At 37.2% G+C, this 27,428-nt stretch overlaps 1 protein-coding gene across 6 annotated transcripts in view; it reads right to left on the bottom strand.

Annotated features, from left to right (window-relative positions):
- The window catches only part of Stxbp4 (syntaxin binding protein 4), a 173,853-nt gene that overhangs the window by 10,362 nt on the left and 136,063 nt on the right, over positions 1–27,428 (bottom strand). For 2 of the 6 annotated variants that reach the window (XR_007107731.1, XR_007107732.1), the window contains 3 exons: positions 23,756–23,813; positions 2,999–7,539; positions 526–2,890 (listed from right to left, as the gene is read on the bottom strand). Coding sequence is in view for 1 of the 6 variants with exons in the window: in XM_047545246.1 (XP_047401202.1) it covers positions 7,425–7,539; positions 23,756–23,813 (173 nt within the window). In the remaining 5 variants the exon portion in view is untranslated. Of the gene's footprint in view, positions 1–525; positions 7,540–23,755; positions 23,814–27,428 lie in introns of those variants that run through there. The other 4 variants (XR_007107730.1, XR_007107729.1, XR_007107728.1 and 1 more) reach the window with 4 other exon arrangements.

Here is a 27,428-nt window from a genome sequence, read left to right as displayed (position 1 = left end):
CTCTCTGCAGGGGACTTTGCCTGCAGAGCCACATTTCATGTGTGGGCTTTTTCTCCCCCTCTGTGCCCTTTGGCTGGTCCTATTTTCTACCTCCCTATTATTTTTTCCCCTTGGGCCACTTCCTAATTTATACCAATTCTCATCTCTAGGGAACCTGACATATTACAGGATGTGTCTTATAATGAAGGAGGTCTCAGTTACCATTGGCCAAGCAGCCACAATGATTCAGCTGACTTTCTGTGCAGGTATGAATTTGGCTGTTCTTTCTGTGGTATGACTGGACTCTTATGCCTTTACTTTTCTGTTAATAAATCATCTAAAGAACTGTTTAAGGAAGGAATATGAATCCTGATTGCTATCTAAGAATTTTCTACTGAATCCTTTTGAAAAGATTAAGGAAGTGTCAACACTGAATTGAAGAATGAATGTCAAAGACTGGGCTTAGGGTGGGGGACTTCCAGACAACAGAGATGCAGTCCTTCAAGAAATGCTTCATCTTGGCAGCAGAAAGGATGTTACTATGGGAAACGTGGGCAACAGCTCTGATTCAGAACTCCATTCTGAATGTAGAGTTTTAGGAATATCATGGTTTATTTGTGTTTCATTTTTCCTCTATTTATGTTTATATCCATATCTATACAAACACATGATAAAATATGCTTTTATAAATGATTTACTTAAAGGACTATAAGATAAAAATTCCAAGCACTAAGTCATATTTGAAATGCCATTTTTCATTGTTAATGATATACAAAATCACAATGAATGTTGTAATCCATGAATTACTAATCAGGAATATGGTACTACTCAAAAAGACAGAAGAAATACAACCATGAACAATCTTAGCAAAATTGGAAAAACTAAGGTAATTCATAGATGGCTCACTTTCTCTGATTTTAGTAGGAGTTCCATTGGTAAGTGAGTTAACACTCATCGTCATGTTCCTGAAATTCTGCAAACTTTAGTATGTTAAATAGACATATATACATAAATATATATAAATATATGCCATGTACAGACATAGAACATATACACATATAAACACATGCCAAGTGCTTATGTATGTATTGTTTTCTTTAGACTTTCCTTATATTGAGTACTTTTACCATTCAGGGAAATAATGCATGCATTTAATTTGCTGCCAGCTTTTCATTTATATGTGGTGATCACCAAACAAAAATAAAGCTGGCATTAGATTAAATGCATGGATTCTTTCTCTGAAAAACTGCTCAGTACAAAGAAGGAAGATCTGCCCATAAATATCTTTTTGTATCCATTCCAGAAAGATTCCTGACCTGAACTGTCCATATTCTAAGGCAACTTTATTATCTATTCACTTTGTTTTCTTTCTGTTCTCTCTTCCCATATCTGTTGATGAAAGATGAATTTCTCTCCATTGTGAAACAGAACAGTCAAGCAATTCCAGAGGGGTTAGTTATATGTGAGATAAATTCTGCACTTTTCATAGTTCTGTGGCAATACACAGCTCCCTTGTGCCAAATCAGTTCTTTAGCAGCGTGATTAATTAACCCATAAGGACAGAAGTTTGAGTGCTATTGCCTTGAAATGTACTTACCCAGTATTCTGGTTTTAGGCTTCATCTACCCTCCCATACCAAAATCATTCTATTGTATTTCTTAAAAACCTTGGGCAAATCAACAATGCTTGAGTATGTGCTTTACAATCTTTTTACTGCAATCATACTGTGAGCTTTATGACCAAATTTATGCAGCATACACTTTCCTCTTCAGTAAAATCCATTATATTGTTCCAACATCAATAGAACTAGTTAGTATGGATATGGTTAGTTAAATTCCCAACTCATTTTCTCTTTCACTCAATTTTCAGGAAACAGTTAAAGGAGCTTTTGAAAAATATCAATCACAATTTTAATATATTCTGAACACATTTATGGCATTTTACTATGCCATCTTTGGTGTGAGGGATAAAAAATAATATATGAACTCTGACTTAAAGATCCAAAGTCTAATGGCAGAGACATATGTACTACTCTTCTACCCAGTTAATTGCAAATAGAGTGTGATAGAAACTTTATTAACAGGTATGCAGTATAGAGGGTGGAGCATGGCTCTCCCAGTTGATCTGCTTAACTTCCAGGGTTTCAGAAAAATACACCCCAAAGCAACAATAGAGAAGAAACAACCGACTATCTGGGTCAGTTTTGTATCTTCCCACTTCCCTCCCACCACCACCTGAGTAACTTACCTGGTTGCTAATGTTGAATGGAACAGCCACAAGGAGAACTAGTTGGCTTTAATCAGAGTTCCAATTTTCATTACCATGTGGATAAAGAACACACAAAGGAGAAAGTAGGGCCAGAACTCATGCCACAAGTCTTAGTAACCCAGTTCATCAGATGAAGTAAAGTAGTGAATAAATGTAGTGACCTGATGAGCTCTGGACACACAGGTCAGTAGCTCTCTTGGAGTGGAGGTTCTTGCTCTGCCACCCGGAGTGAGAAACAGGGATGGACAGGTATGCACAAATGCAGGCATGGCTTCTGCAGAGTACCCACGGGGAGGGCAGCACGTGTCAAGATCTTCACAGAAGGGGTGAACATGAATGGAGTCTTGGAGGATGAGGAGGAACCTGATGAGGGAAAGAGGAGGAGGCACTTCCCAGACAGAATAGTATATCTGAGTGACTTCTGGATGAGACTGGAGGCTGGAGAGAAAGTAGGGCTCAGAGAGCAGAGGGAGCTAGAGAACTAATGAATAGGGGCAAGGAATAGGGCAATGGAATCATGTTTATGTTTTAGAAAGGTAATTCTGACAGAAGTGTGGTAGAGGTTGATGGGGATAGGTGTGGCCCATAGAGAGAAAGGTAGATTGCCTGTGTTTCAATCATTCAGGTGAGAAATGAGAAAGACCTGAAAAATAAAAACACAATGTTTGCATGTAACAGAGAAAAGGTAATAAGTATATTTAAGGAATGTTCTAGAAATAGTACATGCCTTGGTTTTTTATCACATACTCACCAGTCAGGTAAACCACTGCCTGCTGAAAGATGGAAAGAGTCCAAAAACATCACTCTACTGGAGCTCTACGAGGAAGGAGATGTTAGGAACTGGGAATCATGATCCCGACCAACATTAACTCAGTCAGTGTACAGTTCTTTCCTTTCTTTTGGGTCCCTGATTAGTCTGTTTGGGCTGCTATCATGAAATATCTTACACCAGGTGATTGATAAACTAGAGAAATTCATTGTTCACAATTCTGGAGGCTTGGCAAGTTCAAGACCAGGGCACCAGCGCATTCAGTGTCTGATGCTTCAGAAAGGGTACCTTCTCGCTGTGTCCTTGCAAGATAGAAGAGGCAAATGGTTTCCCTCAAGTCTCTTTCATAAAGGCCATAATCCTGTTCACAAAGGTGAAGCCCTCAGTCCCCATTATTTCTCAAAGGTACCTCCTCTTCATACCATAACTTTCAGAGTTACATTTTAACATGTGAATTTTGAAGGGACATAAATATTCAGAATATTGCAGGGGTTTATCTAGTGTCAAGGGACTAAGGGCTTGGATGTCTATTTTAATTATTTCATCTGGTTTCCACTGAGAGGCCCTGTGGATTAAATGGGGAAAAAAAATTCCTCATTCAGTTCCAGTGCCCCTTCCTGCTCCTGTGCTGCTTTGGTTTGCGGAGGAAACTCACTGAAGTTGTCAGGTCTGCACGTGTGAAGCCACACCATGCAATCATATCCAAGGGGGCCGATGAGGAATGGCTTTCTTCTTCTACTCTCAAAACTAACTGGGGCATTACACAAATGGTATGCCTTTACTCCATGTACAAACAGAGGAACAAGATGTATCCCATTTGTTTACAATAAAAAAAACAAAAAAACAAAACCTAATTGGGGCTTTGCTGCTCCCAGAAACTTTGCCCAGAAGGTGGGACCCAGGACTCTTTCTCTGGGCCCCAACAACATTGTTTTTTCTTTTCTTCCCACAACCAGGGGAATTATTCCCTAGATGAAAGTAGGAAAGCCTGGCTTCCTCGTCATAGGGATCTTTGATCTACATCACAAATCCTTCCCAGCTCCCTAAGAACATATGAGAACTCCCTAAGGATTTTCAGAACTCAGAAGTACCGGCTTTTCTCTGTTTTCTGTCATCGCATCCTTTCTTGAGGCAGGGAATGTTAAATGGGCCTAGTAGTTCAAATATGAAACAAAGACATGGAAGAAAGAAAATAGATGGAAAAGCTTTGGTTAACTTCAGTTGTATGTCCTTTGCATAGAATACAAATTACACGAGGGTTACAGTCATAGCTGTCTTGCATTGTATCCCTAGTACTTAGCAAAATGTCTGGCTCTTGTAAGTGTTTTAAGTGAAAGAATGAATACGAAAGGATGAGAGCTAAGCCGAGAAGTCAGTCTTAGTTATGGAGAGTACATTACATATTCCATTTGGCAAACACTTCTTGGATACCTGCTATGATAGGCAGTGTGTTAGATCCTGAAGACACAGTGTTGAACAAGGTAGAGAGAAACTCCTGCTTACTTGCATTATAATTCCATTATTGAGGAAGGCAACAAGAAAGGGATAAGACACAGGGTGAAATGATAGAGAATACTCTGGTGATGGGGAAGTGAGAATAGAGGTGGTGAGGTGGCTGACCTCCTGATAGGATAGCACAAGCCACTCCCAAGAGTAAGAGTCGAACTTAAAAAATGAACAGAAGTACTATGAGCCTGAAAGTAAAAAATCCTATGAAGAAAGCAAATCCAGAATTGCATTTAATATTTACATGATCACCATGTGGACACAGTGATATCATATGTGGCTAGCTGTGGTTAAAACACCTTGGGTATTTAATTTCTAAAATTCCACTGGCATATTCTGTTTCAAGTTCTTTTCATCTTCTTGAAAGTTATATGCAGTAGATTGTGTAAGTTGTTCTAATGTTGGTTCAGGTCTTTCTGTGTATATATCATAAAAATGTCAAGTGTGTTGACCCTTCAAAAAGTTGGTTTCGCTTAGCAGAGAAAATAAAAATGTCCCATTTCTCCCGAGTAAAAGGATAACATTTTCTAATTGTGCAAACACTAGGAGCATGTCATCTGACTCTCTATTTTGACAGCTGCTTTGCATTTATTATTGGAGAGGTTCTTCATACAGCATGTTCCTATTTTTTTTCTAGTCAAGAGGTGTTAACATTATTTTGTAATTATTGAAATTTAAGGGGTTCTTAATAAATAGACCCCTCACTTCCTAACTCTTTAAGGAAAAATAAGAGCCTTTTGAGAAAAAAGAAAGAAAAAAGATTTTAGACTTTGAGTCTCTTGATTTGGACATTAGTATTATGTCCATCATAGTAATATGAAAATTTGGATTTTGGGAACTCCCTGTTACACTTCTCATCATTCTGCAGAATGAGTCCTAACAAAGTCTCTTTTAGATGGTTCAACAAACAAACAAAATACTACTTCACTTTTGCTTGGCATTTAGTAGGTGCAGGAATTGCTTGCTGAGTTGAATTGTCTTGGACTGAGCAGGTATAGCCCCATTTTACAATGGGAAACTGAGGTCCAAAGAACTTGTAGGTGTATTTGAATTGTGCTTTGCACTTTACCAACAGCTCCCATCCAAATTAGCTTATTTAAGAGTCAGTCCCCACCACCATTAGGTGTAAAGTAGGAAAAGATGAAACATTTGAAATACACTGAATTGTCACTTGCTAGACTCTCCCGTGTACAGTGAGTCAGTCTCTGTTGCTATGAGAAATCTAAAACCTAATGATTAAAAGATTCAGGCTCAAGTCCTAGCACAACACACACACAAAATATTAATAATAAAAATTGGGGGGGGGAGGTTCTTAAAAGAATAATCTTTCCATCATTATCTAAGCTTCTTTATATCCAAATAGCTGTCAGGAGAAGCATCAGTCTTCTCCAGTCACTCTGCCACCTTTCTTTTGGGTGATGACTGCATCTGATTTTACACTATTCCTTAAGACATACCATAAATCCTAAATGTACTGGGAAGGTATGGGTGAGCAGTGTGTACCACATCTTGTCAACCAGATGAAATGCAGCAGACTAGGAGACTTAGGATCAGGTCTAAGTAATCTTGACTAGTCATTAACTTATTGTATGAACTCTCAGCATCTCAGTTTACTCATCTACAACGTGGTTACAAGGGATAGTTCTTACATATGTTCTCAGGAGCTTGTGTGGTCTGTGTGGTAGTGCTGGGTTCCTGGCCTCCATCTTGTTATAAGCAGAGCAGTAGTATTTTAAAAGATGCCTCTTTTCTCATCAGCTGCCCCCAATGACCCCTCTGGCAAGGACACCCTAAGCAGGGTAAGCCACTGATATGAGCCTATCCCAAAGTTAAGAAAATTATGAGTTGTGAAAGAAGCCTGTTGAAACATTACCACGAAGCAGTACTGTTACCTGGTGAGTGAGTGGGTGGAAGGGGGAAGAGTTTATAGAGGGAGAAGCATGTTCGACTGAGAGGTGCCTTCTGAGTCTCTGGAATTCGCAGCTGCAGAGCCAGCTGCATCAACAGACTACAGTGTGGTGCCCTGTGTGTTGGGCCTTGACCTCCCTCTGCAGGGACAGCAGGATCTGGGGTGGGGGCAGGGAGGACTGCGCATGGACTTAGGTGTGAGTTTCAGTCCTGGGACTGGGAGCTTCATTTCTTTGAACCACTATTTCCCTAACTGAAAAACAAAGAAAAAAAAACACCCACTAGATTAGCTAAAAAGCATGTCATGTGGTTTGAATACAATAATTTTGGGCTGGGTATGTAGTTCAGTGGCAAATGCAAAGCCTTGAGTTCAATACCCAGTAACGGTGGGGGGTTGGGGTGGGGGAAGAGATAAGGTCTGACAGGCATTTTGAAAATTAGAAAGCCCCATAATGATGTGAATTGTAATTGGTAGCCCATGAGATAGATGTATAAATACGATCCTTTAAAACCCCCCAAAAGCTTGCTAAGATCACTTTCCTAAGATATGAACATAAAAGATTAGTGAATTATCAAATAAATGAAGTACTTTACTATACTCAAATAAATTTTAAATATAGATCTTAATTATAAAAGCCATTGTATATGATGAAAAATAATGAACTACATATAAAATTATAAAGATCCAAATATCATATGACAAAAGTATACATATTATAAAATCTAATTATATGTCATTTCAAAAAATATGACTAAATTATTCTTAAGGAACTACTGAAGTGGCAACTGATCTTTTAAATGTGTACAGTACTATAAAACATTTTTATAAAAACACCCTAAGTCTAGTCTCTATTTCCTACTCCATCAAGCAGTGCCTGCTTTGTGCCTATTTCAGATGGCGATGTCTGAGCTGGGTGTCACGTATTGCTGCTCAAGTCACGCATGCAGACTGAGATGCCAGAAGACTGTGGAGCTTCGCTTCCTAAGAAAACCGTCAACTTTTCTGGTCCGGGAGTTCTCTAGAACAATCCTCTTCATTATCCTCGGAGCAAGACAGGTTCAGGACACTCATCACGGGATGAATCCAGGATGTGGTCTGCGTTACATGACTTGAGAAGAACAAGGAATGCAAATTAGGATCTGAACAATCGTCTTTCTACCCATCCACGCAAGTACCAATCCTGATACCACTGTTCCCACCATTCTGCAGTCCCTGAGGACAGGAAGCAGTTAGAACTAACCCAATGATATGAATAAGTCTTAGGCATGTTTTAAGGTTTGAAGAAGATCATCTCCTTCTTTCCTCTTTGGTATCAAGGAATGCAGGTGAATGCATCATCTTTGATTCCTCTTTTTTCCTTACCTGATGACATCAGTCAGCAAGTCCTATGACTGTCTAGCTGTAACATTTCTGCAATCTGTTTCCCATCTCCTTTTCCAAAGCTGTAGCCTGGGTCACTGAAATAGTTCATCTCTCTGCCTCTGTTCTAATTCTTTTCTAATTCACCCCCTACTCCAGCACAGATATCTACTAGATGACAAATTCAATCAATGACTTCTGGAACAAATACACTTTTATAGTATCAAACATCTTGTTTTTTATACACCTCAACACCACTTTCTTCTCTGCCACAGTCCTCTTTCTTCCCTAAGGAGTTAACGTATTCTTATTCTAAAGATCCAAATCTCCCTTAAGGTTCCTCCATTTCTTGCCCAGTCCTGTCTTTTATTATACTATATTTTTAATGCCTGTTCATTTCTTGGTCTTTTTACTACATTTGAAGCTCTTTGAGGACAGGAACTGTTTCTTATCTCAGAATTTCCCAGAACAGAGGATTAGCATTCTGAAAGGCAAATTTGAGAGAAGAACAGAAATTTGAGGAAGGAGGTACAGAAGATAGTGGGCACAGGTAGGGAGTGATAAAACCACATCACACAACCTTGGTCCTACTTGCCAGATGGGATGGTGTTTCTCAGGCCTCATCTCTTACTCTCAGCCTTCAGCTCGATGAATCTTCTAAATCTACTATTTGCCTAGCTCCTGAGGGTTTAACAGACAGCTTCAGGGTTTAGGATGGAAACTGGTTTCTTTTTCTTGGGAACTCTCTCTAGCTCTGGTTTACCACACTGCCTGCATCCACTCTACATCAGTTTCCCTAACCTGTGATACCACACTCAACATTAGCATCTTGTCTTAGATTAAGTATGCCTGAAAGGCAGTACCCATGAAGATCTAATAAGATTGTACATCTGAAGGTATTAGCCTAGGTCATAAAGCAACATTTTCCAAAGTGTGTTCCAAGAGTTTTTCATAAATGCTATGTGAAGAACAGACTTGTGGGTCAAATCAGTTTCAGATCCACTAGGTTAAATACAGGCAAATGGGGTTATTATGTGTAGGATTTCCCAGCACCTTTAATATGCTAATGTGTGCTCTGAATCTTTAAGTATGCAATATTACACAAATTAGCACACTCCTGTCAGTACACACAGGGCTAGTGTTCCCCAGTAACTGAAAATGTGTGACTGGCATGAATGGTCATTTCCACTGTCATTATTGACTTGGTTTGTTTTCAACCCTATACCCTAACTTTTGTTCATATCCCTCTGACCAAATTATTCAGTTCCTCTGTTTAAATATTATAGATGTATCTTTCTATGGAACATTGCTGGTAATCTCACAATGGGGTAAAGGAGCTCATGCTATTTAAGAAACAAGATAAATGTGACAAGGCCCCGACATCTTGGTAGATTCAGAACCTTGGAGCAGGATTAAGTGGTACAAAGAATCATTATTCTCTTCGCAATAATCCATGTTCACTCTAAAATGGTTTAAAGGAACTTCTCATGATGATGGCTAAATTTACAAAAGCATTTGATTTGGCACAGGTTAATTTCATTTCAAGGCCTTCATAAAGCTTGGAAGCTGCCTAAATTGACAATGGTTTTAACGAAATACTAAGGAGAGCAGCAAAAGAAGGGAGGGATAGCACTGCGAGGTGAAACGGGGACACAGCATCCTGTCAAAAGTGTGGCAAAGCTCGAGAATGCTCTGCTTATTTCACAGTCTCGGTATCCATGACTGTCATGTTTATCAGCACACTTACACTATGTTGGTTCAAAGGAGAGACTGCAATTTAAGTTATTTTTAAAATTTCCTTTCCCTATAATGTTCCCTAATTGGGGAGGATGGGAAGAAAGAAAACCAGGAACAACTGCCTGAATAAAAAGTTTAGGTATATGCTTTGCCATGTGACTTTTTACAAAGAATATTTTTATGCTTGAAATATTATAACTGTACAAATATAGAGTCCATTAGATTGGTAATTAAAATAATCAAAAGTAAGATGTTTAAAAAATTGTAGTGATTGAAGCAAATTCTTTATTAAGAGCTTTTGAAAATCAGCAAATCAACATCTGATCTTGCTCCAAATAGAAAAGTGATTCCATTAAATTTGATCAGTCTTACATTCAGTGTGCTTTTCTGTACTTGCTTAAAAACACACAAACACACACCTAAGAATCAAACATGCAACTACTACAGTGACTCACTAGGAAACAATAACACTGAAGCAACAGGGTGACGTTTTCTGTGCTTTGAAAAGATATTTCACAATGGAATCATCATTAAAAGTATCCAGAACCTATGGGTCAGAATTTCTGAAACTCAGGTAATGCATGTGAATGGTCACAGCCTATTGTTAATTAGGGCTTTCTGATTATTGTAAGAAAAACTTGGAATTCTGCCTATGATGCTGGAAAGGCGCCAGTATTGAGTATACCATTCAATTTTAGGTCTTTGTGAGCACTGTGGCTAAAGAGCTTTGACATAATCGGTGTGATGAGATAATCCCAGATTTACTGGCTTGGAGAACATTTTAGTATTAGAAATATTTCCTCTCTGATTTGTGCAGTTGGTAATTCAGCTGAAAAGAGAATAAATCAGTCCTGTTGATTCTGTTTAATTAATAAAAACCCCATGGTGAATAAAGGGAGAAGATGTTGCTATTTAGAATGAGAAAGTTAAGGTTCAGAAAATAAAGGAAGCTGACTATGAAACATGAAAACCGTCCATTTGAACATACAGTACCTCTGACAAATGTTCCTGCAGAGACAGTGCATCTGACCTGATTTGGAGAGCAATCAACAGCAGTTCAGACATATTTGAATATCTGAAAAGCATATTATTCCCTGCCTTTGAATGGCTGCCAAATCCGTTGTTGGAAAACAATAATATTTGATCTGGGAAAATGATGGTATTGTGTTTCTTTTTTTTTTTTAAGTAATATTAGTAAACTGAAGGACATATTTTAGAGCTTATAAAAAACCCAAAAGAACATGCTTTATTTCATTGGCAAAGAAATGTAAGTGAATTATTTAAATCCCATTATAATTACCCTCCTTATGTTTCTTACCTCCTAGCTAGAGGAGCAAAATGCTTTCTTTCAAAAAAGAAAGCAAAATGCTTTCCTTCAAAATAAAATAAAAATTTAGGACAGTCTGCTAAGCAAAAAGTGACTTAAAGACAAAAAGTGTACTAGTTTTGTAGAAATTCATTCTTATAACTCTCTGTCATGATGAAAGAAGAGGTTCTCCTTCTTCTGTTAATTTCCCAATGTAGATGGGCCTATTTATAAATCGTTGAGTTTAATAAGACTTGCCAATATTATTTTATCATGCCTAAGATGAAGCTGCAGGATCATGAGCCAAAAGTAATTAACTTTCAGTGTCATTTTGAGTGTGGGGGGGAAACTTTGTGTGTATAATATTCACATGAACCAGAAAACAAAGTGAATACACATTCATATGATTCATTTCAGGCAGCAGTCACCTTGAATCACTAGAAAAATTTATATCTGGCCACAGGATCCAAGTAATGATCATATTAAAAGATCTATACTTAGAGAATAACCATAGATCAGCAGTATGAGGAATCCATTCCAAATTATGTAAGAGAAAATTATAGGCATTTTGTTCTCACTAATGTAAGAGTTTCCTCATATAATTTTAGAAATACACCTCTAAAATGAGTATTTTTTATTAATGAACTTTGTAAATATCACAGACCACTTTGAGCACTTTGTAATGAGAGATTTGGAAATCCAGTAAGGTTCTGATCAAATGTTTGCAGGATCTCATCCAAACCTTTACAGTCTATAGGACAAATTTTATTTTCATTATATATCTATGGTCCTTTCTATAAAAATAAACCAGATACCTTTGGAAATCTTGAAATTCCAATTAATTAAAAAAATTTAGGTCTCAGATATTAAATTTTAAGAATCTAAAGCTATAGTAATATATAACTTAAACATAATATTGGAATACTTCCTCTTACTAGACTTGCAAAAGTCAAAAAGTCCTGATAAAAATAAAGAGATTATAAATTATATTTTTTCAGATACTATATATGACTTGAATTGCTGTCAATCATTATACAGAGCTAAAACATCCCAGCTCTAAAAGTGACATAATTAATTTTTTAAAGAAAGAAACAACTGAATAATCACAGATTATGGCCCTGGGTAACTCTGAAACATTAATCCTGTTTTTGATCATGATAGGACAACAAACAAACAACAACAACAACAAACCAGAATAGAGTAAAAAATATGTTCTACTGACACTGATACCTAGATACCTATACTAATAATGATATTGGTTTGTGGGTATATTTATACTTTAACACATATCCTTGGACAGTGTCCAACAAAAAATTATGTTCCCCATCCCAGACTGTGGTGCTGCTGCTAGGATGCAGATGCCCAGGCAAAGACTACATTTCCTAGCCCACCCTGCATCCTTACGTGAGCATGAGATTAGTTCCTGCCAATGGAAGGGACAGAACTGTTTCTCTTTATGATTCTGAGGTCTGTAAGAAGCTGGAGTGCCTTGTCCACTCTTCACTCCTCATTCACTAACTGCAATGAGAGGACTCTGAGGCCCTAGAGGATGGGCAGAACCAAGAGAAACAGAAGAAGTCTGGACCTCAAATTCACCACCCAGAAGAAAAGCCACATCCATCAACCAGGAATCTTGCACTGATCTGTGGGCATTAAGCTACTGAAAGGAGATGGGCTACTACAGTTAGTGTTGCTGTGAATCACTGCCAAGCCCAAGGCAGTATTTCAAGAGGAAGCCATGACTACAACTTTGCCAGGGAATACATACAACTTTTATATTTTTAAAATACAGAAAACAGGCAATAAATAGTTTTCATGCTACTTTATGTCAATAATCAGAAGACTGTCAGGATATAGATTAATACACATTAAATTTAATTAGAAACCAGTTTGCAAGACCACATTATTTTCAGATTAAATTTCCACTTGTGTGCAGAAGTACATAAAATATAGAAACTGATTTTTAATGTTCTTTTAAGATAGAATTATAAGTAATGCAGCTCTCACTTAATTTATCCAATAAGTTTACTAAACATCTGACTAAACATATTTTTCTTAATTACCAAATTTGAAACTTTAAAAACTGAAATGTAAAACATACAATTTCAACATTATTTTATATTGATTCTAATATTTTTATATCAAAGCAAAACAATATATATACATATGTGTGTGTGTGTGTGTGTGTGTGTGTGTGTATAAAGTGTTAAAGAAGAATTTGTAAAAATCACAAAACTGGAAGTGAGTTTGAGAGGTTCCTTAAGAGACCATCTCTAAACTCCTGAGGTATTTTGTCACTATTACTTGTCGTGTATAAGTACTAAAGCCACTTAAGAGTGAGTGCCTGAACCCTGTAATTGCAGTGAAAAATTATGGGATTTAAAAAAGCATGCCAGGGCTGGGGAGATAACTCAGTTGGTAGAGTGCTTGCCTTGCAAGCACAAGGCCCTGAGTTCAATCCCCAGTACCGCAAAAATTAAATAAATAAATAAATAAATAAAAATAAATAAATAAAAATAAAAAATAAAAAAGCATGCCATCATCCTCTACAGTTTTCTCATGAACTTTTATTCAAGTGGCTGATTGCCACTTGTGGATTTGTGACTACAAGGATCTAACTGTCCATTATGAGGAAAGGGATACTGAGAAAAGTGAAGCAATATAATAGTCCAGGTCACAATGCTAGTATGTTTTACAGCCAGGATTCACATCCAAATCTGACTTCTGAGAATTTAACCATTATGTTAGACTCCTCTGTTATCTGGGTTGGTTTCCATGACAACACATGAATAGGCTCTGAGGTGGATTAGGTGATACCATCTGAATGGGGCCCTTCGGCTCAGCAAGGTGAAATTAATTGAATGATTAACTCAATGATCACAGATTATCTGTCCAAAGCTACTATATCTTTTTAATAGTACTTGTCATGAAATTCATAAAAACTGTGTTATCTGAGCAACTGAGAATAAAAAGTACTGTATGAAGCCTGAATCAGAGGCTTTGTGCTTCCTCAGTAGTCATATATTTTGTGTCATGTGACAATAAATTCTAAATATGTTTATTTTTGTCCACTAGGCTCTTAGCTTCTGCAAGGCAGGGATGTGTCTTTCTTGTCTTTATAGCTCGTGTCTGGCTCACAAAAAGTAGAATCAATAAATGTTTGATGCCTGGATACATTCATTATACATCCCACTGATATTACTGTAGTTATGGCACTGAGTAAATCCATTGAAAAGTAGGAGACTAACTTATTTATAGTTGAGGTTCAGATAAAACAATCCTCAGATGTGATAATGCAGTGGATTTGTCCTACATAGTTTAGAATATGTTTACAGAAATTGAACATTATCTGGGGGAAGAAAAAAAAAAAAAAGAGAGACATTTAATTAGCTCAAAAGTCACCAAATAATCAGAACCACTACCCCACCTCACTAATATTCTCTCATTCAAGCAACTTGCTAAGGTCTATGCATACATTTGGTGGTAAGTAATGATTGAAGCAGTGTGATAATTCAATTTTAACTAGTGTTTCTAGCATTATATGTAAACGTACTTGAATCCTAGGCTTTAAGTTATAATTATTTATGGCAAATAAATACTCTTGTTAGCTAACAGATCTAGTTTTAACTATTAGAATATAAAATGTTAAAAAACACAAATATGGTTGGGCACAATGGCGCATGCCTATAATCCCAGTGGCCTGTAATCTCTGAGGCAGGAGGATCTAGAGTTCAAAGCCAGTCGCAAATGGCGAAGTGCTAAGCAACTCGGTGAGACTTCAGTCTCTAAATTAAAATATAAAATAGGGCTGGGGGTGTGGCTTGGTTGTTGAGTGCCTCTGAGTTCAATCCCTGGTTACCCCCCAATTAACAACAACAACAACAACAACATAAAAACACAAATATGGTGGTAGTGGTCTTCCTAAGAGCTCACCTATCCCTCATTCTCTACCCCTTGCCAAGGTGGTTTTAACACACTGCAATTTTCAGCCTCTAAAATGATCAGCATGCAGTCAGATCCATGTTTCTGGGCATTTTATGCCCAAAAGAAGGAAGGAGATTTTCACAGAGACACCTGGTTAATACTGCTACTGAGTAAAGTACCACTATGATGCATGAAAATGATACAGCCCCTTACTGTTGAGATCATTCATTAGATACAGATGTTCATGTATGTGGCAGCTGGATAAGACTTTACATCAGGTAAACATTTTGTATCTTGCAGTGTTCTTTGACATTGATTTTCTAATTTTCTTTCCAGAAAAATCTCACGAACATTGTTTTTCTCTACAACTTTTACAGTCTGAAGAAACTGAAGCTCAGTGAGCTTAAGTGCCCTGTCCAAGGTCATACTGTAGCAGAGCTAGGGCCAAGATGCAGACCAGGGTCACTATTTCATATGGACTATGCATACTTGGTTTGAAATTCCATTGCCTATCTACTAACTGGGCTACCTGTGTGTCTCTGGGAAAGTTATTTAAACTCTGAGTTTCCTAATCTATAAAACATTTAATACTGCCTGGATGCATTCTACCTACCCCATAAACGTTACCTGCTCCCCTCTACCTCTAGCTCCCTGTATTAGTTTTCTACTGTAGTAACTAATTTCACAAATTTAGTGACTTAAAATTATTCCGATGTACTTGTACAGCTTAAAGGTAGGTAGTTCAGAAGTCTGACCTGAATCTTACTGGGCTACAATCAAGGTATTGGGAAGGCTACATTCCTTTCTGGGGACGCTAGGGAAAATCATTCTCTTCTTTTCCAGCTTCTAAAAGTCACCTGCACTGGCTCATGGTCCCTACTTTCAAAGTCAGCAACATAGATTCTTGGATTCTGCATCTACCATCACATGTCTTTCTCTGACTCTCTTCCACTTCCCTCTTCCACTGTCAAGGACTCATGTAGTTAGATTGAACTAATCTATATACTCCAGGACACTCTTTCTACTTTGAGGTCAGCTGACAATCAACATTAATTCTCCTTTATCACCAGTTCTGGGGACCAAGGTTGGACATTGTTGGGATCACTGTTTTCTGTCTGCCACACTTCTTTATTCCTCAGTTGCTTCTTCATAATGCCTAGGGACTCTTCCATGAAGGAAAAAGACACTGGTTCGAATCAATTCTTGTGATTTGCCTAAAACTTGGTAAATTTCTTAGAGGAAAGATTATATGACATTATAATAAAGGTAATTCAATGAATGAAGAACAAGGTGCTGGAGATCTTACAGAAAGCAAGTTAAAGGAAAAGCAATTGTTATGGACAGAACTGTGTCCAGGAAGAGAGGTCTCAAAGAAACCAATCCCGCTGACATCGTGATTTTGGACTTTAGGGCTCTAGAGCTGTGAGAAAATACATTTTTGCTGTTCAAGCTATCTAATCTGTGATGTTTTGTTATGGCAGCACTAGAAAGCTAACACAGCAACTAAACTTGGAAGGAAAAGTGTTTGACAAAAAAAAAAGTATATGTTAATAAATCTAAATAAAGGGTCGTAGAGGCAGAGAGAACTCTATGTCTGACTGAAACAAGTATAAATCCAAAAAGTGATAAGTTTCCAAAGAACTCTATGCAATCCTGGGGGATTTGCTTATCATATCCCAATGAAATGCTGGAAAACATGTTCATGCCTAAGTTATACCTGTCACTATTTAAATGGGAGGGAAAAGAGCTTGATGTTGGATATCTAGATCTGGATGTTTTATTCATTTTAGTGGCTTTGCCATTCTGAATAGCTGGAGCCAGCTGGCTGGCCTTTCGTTTAAATGACAATTTCTCCTACAGAGTTTCATATTCCTACACCTCTTTGTAGGTATTTATAGAAAATCCTGGGCAAGCTGTTCCAGGCTCATGATCAATGCAACCTTTCTGCTCCTGTCACTGGGCTTTTGACTGTCCATAGAGTAGCAGAAATGTAGGTTTTGGCTACTGGTTTCTATTTGCAGCTGTGCAAATGTTGTCATTTAAAACTCCTTCATTGGAAAATAGCAATGAAGTGAGGGAAGAAAGGGGAAACTCACATCTGTTAAGTGCTCACCCTGAGCCAGGTATTTTACCAGGGTCTTTGCACCCCTAATTTCATTCAATTCTTCAAAACCATCTGAGGAGACAGAAATTATTGTCATTGCTTTTAGGAGGATACAGAGATTGAGATAACTAACACTAAGTTCATGATTGAAAGTGGTGACGAAACATTAGAACCCAGGTCTACCAGGTACTGAAGCCTCCTTTCTCTCCCCTATCAGTTGCTTCTCCAAACTGCCAACAATATTTGTTCGCTGGATAAATATTCAGTTCCTACACATACCATGCAGTGAGCTGGGTGATGGACGTTTTAAACAGTTATCGCATGGGTGCTTACAGCTTTGAAATGCAAACTAGTGATGATTTCACTACATTATAACTTATTCATAGGGAAGTAGTGTTTGGGGGCAAAATAGTAAGCAGGTCTATGTCGCCTCCTTTTAAGTGCTGTGTTGGTTTCTTCATTATTGTCTCATTAAGAATGGCACGCTTGGAGAGTTGGGTTTGTAGTTCAGTGGTAGCATGTGTGAGGCACTGGGATCAATCTTCAGCAGCACATATAAATAAATAAATAAATAAATAAATGTATTGTACCCATCTACAACTAAAACTATTAAAAAGGGGGGAAAAAGAATGGCATGCTTGGATTCTTACCCATGCGGAGTATTCGTGTGAGGAGCCTACATGCACTCCCCCATCTAGCCTGAAGTCAGTTGCATAGAAATTTGTCTTGACGCCTCATTAAATGAGCCTTAGATCTTATTAGTCTGTCAGTGGACATTTCCTAACTCATCGAAAATGAATCAAAGCAGGCAAATTAATGAGGTCTTCAGAGGGAGGACTCTTGACAATGTCCAAAAAGTGAAGCTCAAACAATCTGCTCAGGATTCAGGGAAAGCTAAAAGGAGTGACTTTTTATTTCTGATCTTCCAAATTTCCTCTCCAATCCCCTAAATTTCTAATTGCCTTAGAATTACTAAAGATAGGATCTACTTGCAAAATAAAGTTAGGCCTTAAGAAATTTTAAGCTCAAATTCTTCTTTTGTGTGTTTTCAATTTTTTATTTTATAAGTGAGATGATGTGGTATAAAAGTTTTTAATTAACACAGTAGGCTTACAATGATCAATCTTATCCATATATAGGTTATGATTCACATTCTTTCCTACCTGGGAACAACGAAACAGTTTTATCCTACCCAAAGTTCAGGTAAGTATTTATGGTTGTTAATGAACTCTGGAAAGAAATGAGAAAAATCATGCCTATTGAAAATTAGTTATATTTTACAGTTATAAAAGTAAAATTTCAAATATTGAACATCTCATAAGATATTGGGGGTGATTATCATAATTTATTTCATTATTCCAACCTAATAATTGCATTATTCCTGTTCATCCAAGCAGAATTTCCAAGTTAGCAACATGCTCTAGAAGACAAGAACTGCAAAGATGTGACAATGTGTCTTACATGATGTTACTTCCCCACACCCAAGGCAGGCATCTCTAATTGATGAGGCCTATGTTAGTGAGGTTAAATATGGCCTTGGAATTCTAAAACAACACTTGAGACAGTCATCATCAACTAAGAGTTGGTGTGAGGTGTTGTCTACTTTCCTTCTCAGCTCTACGCAAAACTTTTATTTTATAAAAAAAAAACCCCACAGATTCCCTAGGTTCTACCGATATGTAATGGAGATCAGAATTTATACCAGGAGGAACAATAGCTCAGTATCTCAGATTTTAGATTTGATTATAAAGGCATATCAACCCAAAGGAATACATGGAGAATTACAAGAATAACAATTGTAAGTAACTTTTAAAAACAAATGATTACATCAATTTGAAAAATCACCAACAGTATAATTTAATATTCATTAGCAAATAACTGATATTGGGAAGCTTGTACTATTTATGTACAAATATTGTACACACATATAATTTAATTGACATAATGTTGGTAAGTAGTAAGCATCCTGTAACATGGTTCCCAGTGAACCACATCTTCTGGAATTCACACTCTTATGTAGTTGCCTCCTACACTGTATCAGGGTTGGTCTGTGTGACTGACAGCAGAAAGAAGGTATATCACTCACTTCTGAGATTGATTATAAAAGACACTGGAGTTTTTGTCCACATGTCTTTCATTCCTTGCTCTGAGGGAGGTCAGCTGCCATGTTGGGTGGGACCTCATACACTTATGTGAGAAGCTAAGGACTTTGCCAACAGTCTCATGAGTGAGGGAACAAGTATTCTAGCCAACCTAGAAGCCACTCTTCAATTCCCAGGACAGCTTGACAACTTCATGAAAGACCCAGGAAGACAGAATGCAAAAGCATCAAAATAATGCAGGGAAGTCAGTTCTGAATTGTTGATTCTTTGAAAACTGTGTGGAGAAAATTTATTATGTAGAAATAGGGAATTAACATAAATATGATCATTGATTATAGTAAATCCAATCTTTCAATGGAAAACTGAAAGAGTACAATAGAAGCAAGTAGGAGCTATGTCTAATTTGCAATTATAAATTCAGTTTTACCAATAAACATAGTAACTCTCATAATAATGTTATATCACATAACATACTTGCAAAGTATATGAACTTTTAAAATGAAATCATACTAAAAGATTATTATAAATTTGTAAAAGTATACAACTTCAAGGAGAAGATAAGAAGTTGAGGGGGAAAAATGGTCAAGTAATCAGATAATTTTATTACAGCACCCTCAAGATAATGGATACTTTGTCATTAAGAATGCTGCAATTTCTAACGAGAAAATAAAAATGTTCCTAGAATATACTGACATATTTTATACAAATATATATCTATAGATTTACATATATATTTATGGCAAGTGAGTATGCCAGTATTCATGCATGCAGGCGCGCACACACACACACACACATGCACAGGTGCATACGTTTGTTAGTTCTATGAAACATTGGCTCTGTCAATGCCAACGCTGCCTAAGTTTGTTCAAACCAGGTATAATGCTCTCTTCTCTAGCACCAGAACTAACATAGATGACAAAGTATTAATAGCTGTGTGGATGGACACGTGAATGGTGAATAGACAGGAATGTTCCATGAGGATCATATGTGCCTGGACATACTAGAGACAGCACTGACAGTTATTCCCTTGCCGGAGGCTTGTCTTTCATGTAATGATTCAATCTCTGGGAAGACAGTGACAGATGCCAATTTCTGGGAAGGGATCATATGTATGGCAAACCATCATCTCCTCTGGTGTTCTGGGAGGATGATTTCAATCATTATATTTTTTTTTCAGCAGAGGTGAGTGAGGCAATGATGTGAGCTAATTACTTCTTTTTTTGCCTCCAGACTATCATCCACCTACAAATAAACCCCTCCCCTCTCCACAGCTAACACAGGCTGTGTAGGTTCAAAATTTTGGTTGGGGGTAGTGGAATGATAAAAGATTAAAACAAAACTAAAACTAAATAGATCTAAGAAAGACCTCAGTAGATGTTTGCTTGTGTAGACTTTAACTTACCTGGCAACATCACCTAACTGAAAGTGGCTCGGAGCCATGAAGAAACTGTCACCAAGATGTCAGGCTCTTTACATACATCAGCTAATTCATTCTGGACAGGAACCCTAGGAAGTGCTAATACACTTTAAATTTTATAAATGTGGAAATTAAAGCCGAGAGATGTTAAGTAAACATGCCCAAGGTCATTCAGCTACTCTGTTGGAAACACCAGCATTTGCATCCAAGATCTCCAAGTCCAAGGTCCATGCTCCTCATTTTCTTAGACTAATGGCTGTCCAGTAATCAAATCTACCCCCACTAGAACTTGCGTACTTGACTCACTAACAATTCCTGCAGAACCATGGTCCAGGATTATTTATAAGCAATTCAAATTAGACTGTATTATCTGGCCTACTGTCCTTTCCAAATAAGAAATTCCTGGGGAAGAGGGAGACTTGTGTGGAGGGAAAAAATATGGGGGTGAAGGAGGCAACAGGCACATAGAGAACAGTGAGAGAAGACAGATATGTCTCTACTCTAGCACATACAGCTCAATATCCCCTGCATAATTCACTGTCTATATAATGATGCATGTTCATAATAATTGTGTTCAGTGGGCTCTGTACAAGAAGGCAGGGAAGTATGTAGCACATATCAAAGGAAGACTTTGGTCAAGAACAGTTTAGATAAGTCTTGGTGCTTGAATGAGGTTAATTTCTAATGACAAAAAACAAAACAAAACAAAAAAAAAAAACAACTCACAACAAGCACCCCACTCCTCCAAGTGGTAGGGAAAGAAGCACTGGGATATTAGATTTTCTTATTTTTGGTCTTTCACCTTTCTAATCTCCAGAAGATAATTACTTATTCTTATAATCAAAATTCTATTCTGCTATTTTAAAATGGATATAGAACTGTACATAAATTGAGATCTGTTTAAAATGTCTTTCTTGTCACATGTCAACAGACAACCTTAAAATAAGTAAGGGGAGGTGGTGCAGTCTGAGTATGTATGTAGGGGGTGGCTTTGGACCCATACAACCCTGGATCTGTACCTTGGCTCTGAAATTTTACTATGGGTGACCTCGACAGGTTTAGCTGCTAACAGTTTCTTCAACTGTAATGGTGAGACAGTGATACCCACCATTGCCCTTTGGAAAACAAATTTATCTTATGTCTTTTATGCTTTCCTCATGCATCAAGATTAAGATTAAGGTTAAGGAAGAGAACTGATGGGTTTCCAAAACACACCCTTTGGGGTATGTTTTCTGAGTGGAGCAAAGGGGACTGAGTAAACGTGGCTTCCTTTTCTATTTCTTCCACAAGAACTGAGTTAGATCTCAGGCTGCTGAAGAGCTTGCTGACCCTTCTCTTTTGTCTCCTCTCCTTGGGTGTTAGTCTCTCTCTGGTATTAATAGTTCAGCCCAAGGCTGCTGCTCCCATTTGTAAGGGCCAGTGGCCTAGGCCAACTGGGTGACTCTCTGGCTATCCGTCTTTTGTTCCCCTTTTTCTTTGTTATGGGCAATTGTGCTGTTGGTATCCGCCTCTCATACAGCACTAGTTAGGCTCTCACATTTGGTTTTGGGTTAGGATGTAATGACAGGCAGCTAAGCTGAGGCAAAGGAGTTCCCTACAGGGTCTGGACTCATTTATTGACACTTTTCAAGAGACTATGAAAGTAGAACCCTCATTAATAATGAATGCTTGCTTTCCTTCCTCTGATTATGCATTCTTTTGGGGATCTTCTAGAACACAGCATGGCAAGATGTAGTTCACCACCCTCATTACACCTTCAGTAAGCCAAGTGACATCTGCTTTCCATATTGTTAAAAGGATTAGATGATACAACACATAAAAACCAACACCTATGCTTGGCAATTGAACATAAGCTAGTGCTCCATACAAATCTGACTGTGTTGTTTTATTTTCCTGCTATCCCTAATGATACTAAACATGGTAATCCAGCACATCAGAGGCCAAGTTTCTTTCCAGAAGAGGTCTGATCTGGAAGTGAACACTGTGGTACTAAATGTAATCTGCACATGGAATTCCTGGATCCTCTGCTCCAAAAACTGTATTTCCTTTATACCTTTGCTTTATTAATCACTAGAGACTACAAAGAAAACACTTTGCCAGGTTTATCCTTGGTTTTTCCTCAAATTTTTTCAAATATGTAGGTTTTGAATTCTCAGTCTTTGTAATGGTGATCTGATTTCTCAGTTTTTTTTCCACCATGTTTCCTCCATAAAGCAAAATGATGAAGACTACTTATTGTGCATCTACAGGCTCACAGTTGTATGCTAGGTGCTTCAACAAATCTATGAAGTTGGTAATATTCCCTTTACTTTATGATTGGAAATCTGAGGCTAAGAGAGATATGAAGTCATAGGGCTTGAAAGTATTTGCACATTGAAAGGGATAGCAAGGACATGTCTCCCTTTCCCTTCAAAATGTACACCAAGTGTAATTTGCTAAAAGAATGAACAAGGGAGATTCTTGGGCTCTCAGGAGGCTGCTGGGATTCCCTTTTGTGTTCTCAGAACACCAATTCAGACATGAAAAGTGTTACTCAGAACACAGAGGAAATATGCCAGACTGCTCTGTCCGGGTAAAACTAACCAGTTTAGCAGCTAGAGAATGTAACTTTGTTCAGGTTTTTAAGGTCTCTATCAGAGAGTCTAGTACAGGACAAAAGATCTTGGATCAGAAGACTTTGATTCTAGTTCTGGCTTGGTAATGTCATAGCTATGGAATTTTCAGCAGCAATTCATCTTTGAACTAAGGAAAATGATAAGGTACACACACCTCAGAGAATTGTTCTGAATCCACTGGGATTGGGTTTGCTCATATACTGTTCTTTTTATCTCTTAAGTTACATATCATCTGCCTTTTCTCACTATTATGTAAATTCCATGGCATCAGGGAACCAGTCTGTACATTTCACCTATGTGTCTCCAGGGCATGAAATAGTCTGGCAAACAGCAAATGCTCAAAAAATATTTGCAGAACGAATGGTCTGGGTGCATTGTAAAGTGCTGAAAAATGTTGATTATTATGGGTATTGTTGTGAAGAAGTTTTAAGACATACAAAATGGATTTTTTTCATTAGATATTAACTTTTCATAAATATTAACACTATTACCCAGCAAGTGAATTCAGGTAGCCACCATTTTAAGTTCAAATAATGTTTTGATGTCTCCCCTGAAATTATTACTAGGGATTTTCCCCCCAAGTGACATCTGATATTAGCATTTAAATCACATGAAATGAAAATGGTGAGACTTCATTTCTTGTTTCTAATTTTTGTAACCTCCAAGAGGGTTTCTTGGTTTTGCTGATTATTCTGCAAACTTCCAGGTTCTCTCCAGATGTGAGGAAAATTGCTTACTTGGTTGAGATGCTTGTACTTACTTGATGAAGTACTTGATTCCATCTGCTGTGTAAGCTTCCTCCCACCCATAAGGTAAGGCTAGAGTGAAAGGAAACCAAAAATACATTTAATAAGATGATGAAGATAACTTTATTTCCTGGACACAAACCTCCCCCATCTTGACAATTATTTGAGTACATTTCTTGTACAAAATAATTTCCTAAAAAGGGGGAATTAAGACAATTCAGATCAGATTTTATACTCAGCATCTTTAGTACACAATAAATAAGTCTTGAACAGTTAACAATCTGCTTTAGTTGCAATAACTGGATTATGACTTGTCATTTACATGTGGTGAGCATTTTGTCAGCAAGATTCAAGCAAAAATTTGTGTTGCAGTGATGGTTTGTGCCTGGGGGCAGGAAGATGGACAAGATGGCCACTGCTTCTCTACTCTGGCTCAAAGTTTCTTTAATTGGCTCTCTTTACATTCTTTCACTCAGCTCCACAGGGAATCATACATGAATGCCAGATCAGCAGGGGTTTGAAAGTAGCTTTTGGGCAAGACAAAATTCCATATTAAGACTGGAAGTTTAGTGAAGTGATTTACAATGAGTTGTGGCATTTTACTTCGTTAATTAAAAATTTTGTGCACTAAACATAAATGGCCAAACAATTTGCTAAACTTAGCTTCTATTTCTGTAATGGGATCGAGAATAATTAGCTAAAATGAGATGTAAAATGAACTAAGCAAGCAATATGTGGCCATATTCTGAAAGTGAATGTATTTTTGCCCTCATCATACCAAGAGGACAGTCACATGTTGAGGCAGCCTTATTCTCTTGTTTCATTTTGGGGTGGTACCCTTCTAGAATACAATGGCTACCACCCTTCACTCCAGCGCTGAGTACTGCTAAGGATTTTAACTGATCTACTGGATCAGCACTTTGGCACTGGCTTACCACTGGTCCTTTGATGAGTATAAGATATATTAACATACTAAAGAAAATGCTCCATTGCTCAGGTAGCTTGTTTTTGGAAAGTAATTGAGTTTGAACAACAAATTCTTGACTTCTGTTTCTCCAAGTATTAGTAAGAGGCAGAGTAAAAGTGTAGGAGCAGTTTACCTATGTGAATGAAATAAAACTTTACCCCATCACCATTCAATTCTTCGAAAATACTCTTTTGAGAAGATAAGAATATTGTATTTGTAAGAAAAACAAACAAAAATGCCTTACTTTATGTTTATTTCAAGTCTTTTAACACAAGTTACATAAAATAAGACCATGGGCAAAAATTCTATAACTACTTCCTTCATGTATTAACACAGGCCATCTTGGAGTTTCCATTCCCTCGTAATGAATACATATTCCTATTCTAAGTAGGAGACAAGCACTTCTGAGAACTCAGCATTAGGAAATGACTGGCTATTTAAAAGTCCCTGAGGTGATCCTTTATTTACATGTCCTCTAGTGTCTACAGCCAGCATGTGCTCAGGCAGGACAGACTGCTGCTCCTGTACTGGTTTCAAGCAGATTCATTTTCTGTCTTAACACTTTCTGCATCATTTTTTTTTTTAAATAGATCATTCATCATGGACAAACTCCTTGCCTGCAGGGAAGAATCTGATGACAGTACATAGAATCTTCCTTTCATGACAGCAAATGCTCAGAAATACAGGATTTCTGATTATAAAGGTTAACAGGGAAGTTGTTCCGACGTGACTAAGGTTTTTGTCTGGTAAATGACTTTTTTGATCAGCACAGTTATATCTGCTCTGATTTCTTAAGTCACATTTTGGGGGGGGTACTGGGGATTGAATTCAGGGGCACTTGACCACTGAGTCACATCCCCAGCCCTATTTTGTATTTTACCTATAGACAGGGTCTCACTGAATTGCTTAGCACCTAGCTTGCTGAAGCTAGCTTTGAACTTGTGATCCTTCTGCCTCAGCCTCCCAAGCCACTGGTATTATAGGCCTGTGCCATTGCTCCTGGCTAGTCACAGATTTTTTTTTTTTAATGAAAAGGAAAGAAAAATATGCACTTTAAGATAGTATGTTATAATTCATAGGATCATATGAAAATTGAGATTGATAGTGGAATACCACATTTCCTGTGCCATTGAATAGAGTTCCTGCCTTGATCATTTCCTTCCTATTACTAAATAAGACTTCTAATTTTAGAACAGACTTATAAAGGTACTAATTCACAAGTATTTAAGTCAAAATGGTTATTCAATGATTGCTATCATAAAGATATCCCTGTGTTAATCACTCCGTAGAGCTTATTTTCTCTGCTCTGAGAAAACACAGTGTTTCCTGTAAGATGAGTGGTTTCTTATTTTTCATATAGTTAACATAATTGGTAAAAAACAGACTTGGAGATTAAACTGATAGAACTTAATCTCTCAGTGATTTTAAGTGAAAAATCCACTGTCCAATTATAAACTGGAAAATACAAACAGCCTGCTTTATGCAAAAAGAGCACTTCTGATTTTCACAGGCTTATATGATTATGATGAGCTCAGTTTTCCATTAAGAGGTTTTCATTTCTTCACAATAAGTGATTTGGATGCAATTATAACACTATATAAATGCTTTGTATTCATTAATCATTATTGTCCCAAATATGGAACTATTTCTATACTCAATCTTTATATACTTGCAAATATAGAATGCTTCTATTTTTCCCTTTTCATGCTTACTTTAAAACTGTTATGACAACTAAAACCACCTGAAATTTTTTTCTGATTAGAAATGTTTGTTTGTGAACCCTCACATAGCATTCTTTCCATCAGATATCATCTGTTTTCAGTAAAAAACTTCATGGTGATGACTCCAAAATCCGCGTGAATATTTTGCCAGAGTAAAAAGTCTTGAACATACTGAACTTAGCATACTGGCTGTCACCTAAAGCTCAACCTGTCCAAAGTCAAACTCATCATGTTTCCATACAAAGTGATTTCTTTTCCAATTTCCCAGTCTATTTATGTACCAAAGATTCTCTGTGTTATATTTGGCCCATATATTCATTCATTAAATATTTACTGATTATTTATCTTGTGTTAAACATTTTGCCTTGGTACTTGATATACAATGATGAACAAATAGACACAGCCCTTGATCTTACAGAGTTTTCAAAATAATCATAAAGACATCATTAAAAATAAGTGTAAGGAGGGCTGGGGATGTAGCCAGTGGTAGAGCACTTGCCTAGCCTGTGTGAGGTTCTTCGATCCTCAGTATCGTTTGCTAATTTCTAGAGTGTGAATACTAGAACCATGACCAATTAAGCTGTTCATGGGATATCACTGAAGACAGAGTTGGAAAGAAAGCATAGTAATAACCATGAGACAAATCCCAGACACAGTAGTTGCAAATAACCTCAAGAACAAAAATAATAGTAAAATGTAGGAAAATAATCAGGAAGTACCAATTTTTAAAGTATTTGTTGCCTTTCCTCTTAATATAAATTTTTAAATTTTCAGTTTAAACATTATAATTTTTGACACTGCTCACAAGATTCTTGTAAGCCAATGATAGTCAACTCTAGCATACCACTATGGACACCATTTCCCTGGTCCTGACAGAAACTTCCAAAAAGTCAAGAATAGAAATACTGTTCAATAGATGATCATATAATATTGAAATCAGCTTTTAAAGATGTAAAGAACTGTCTTAACAATAAACTGAAAGATTCATCAAATGTTTAC

This window comes from Sciurus carolinensis, chromosome 3 (assembly GCF_902686445.1).
Source record: "Sciurus carolinensis chromosome 3, mSciCar1.2, whole genome shotgun sequence".
NCBI classification, from domain to species: domain Eukaryota; kingdom Metazoa; phylum Chordata; class Mammalia; order Rodentia; family Sciuridae; genus Sciurus; species Sciurus carolinensis.
This window is presented reverse-complemented; position numbering and strand designations above follow the sequence as displayed.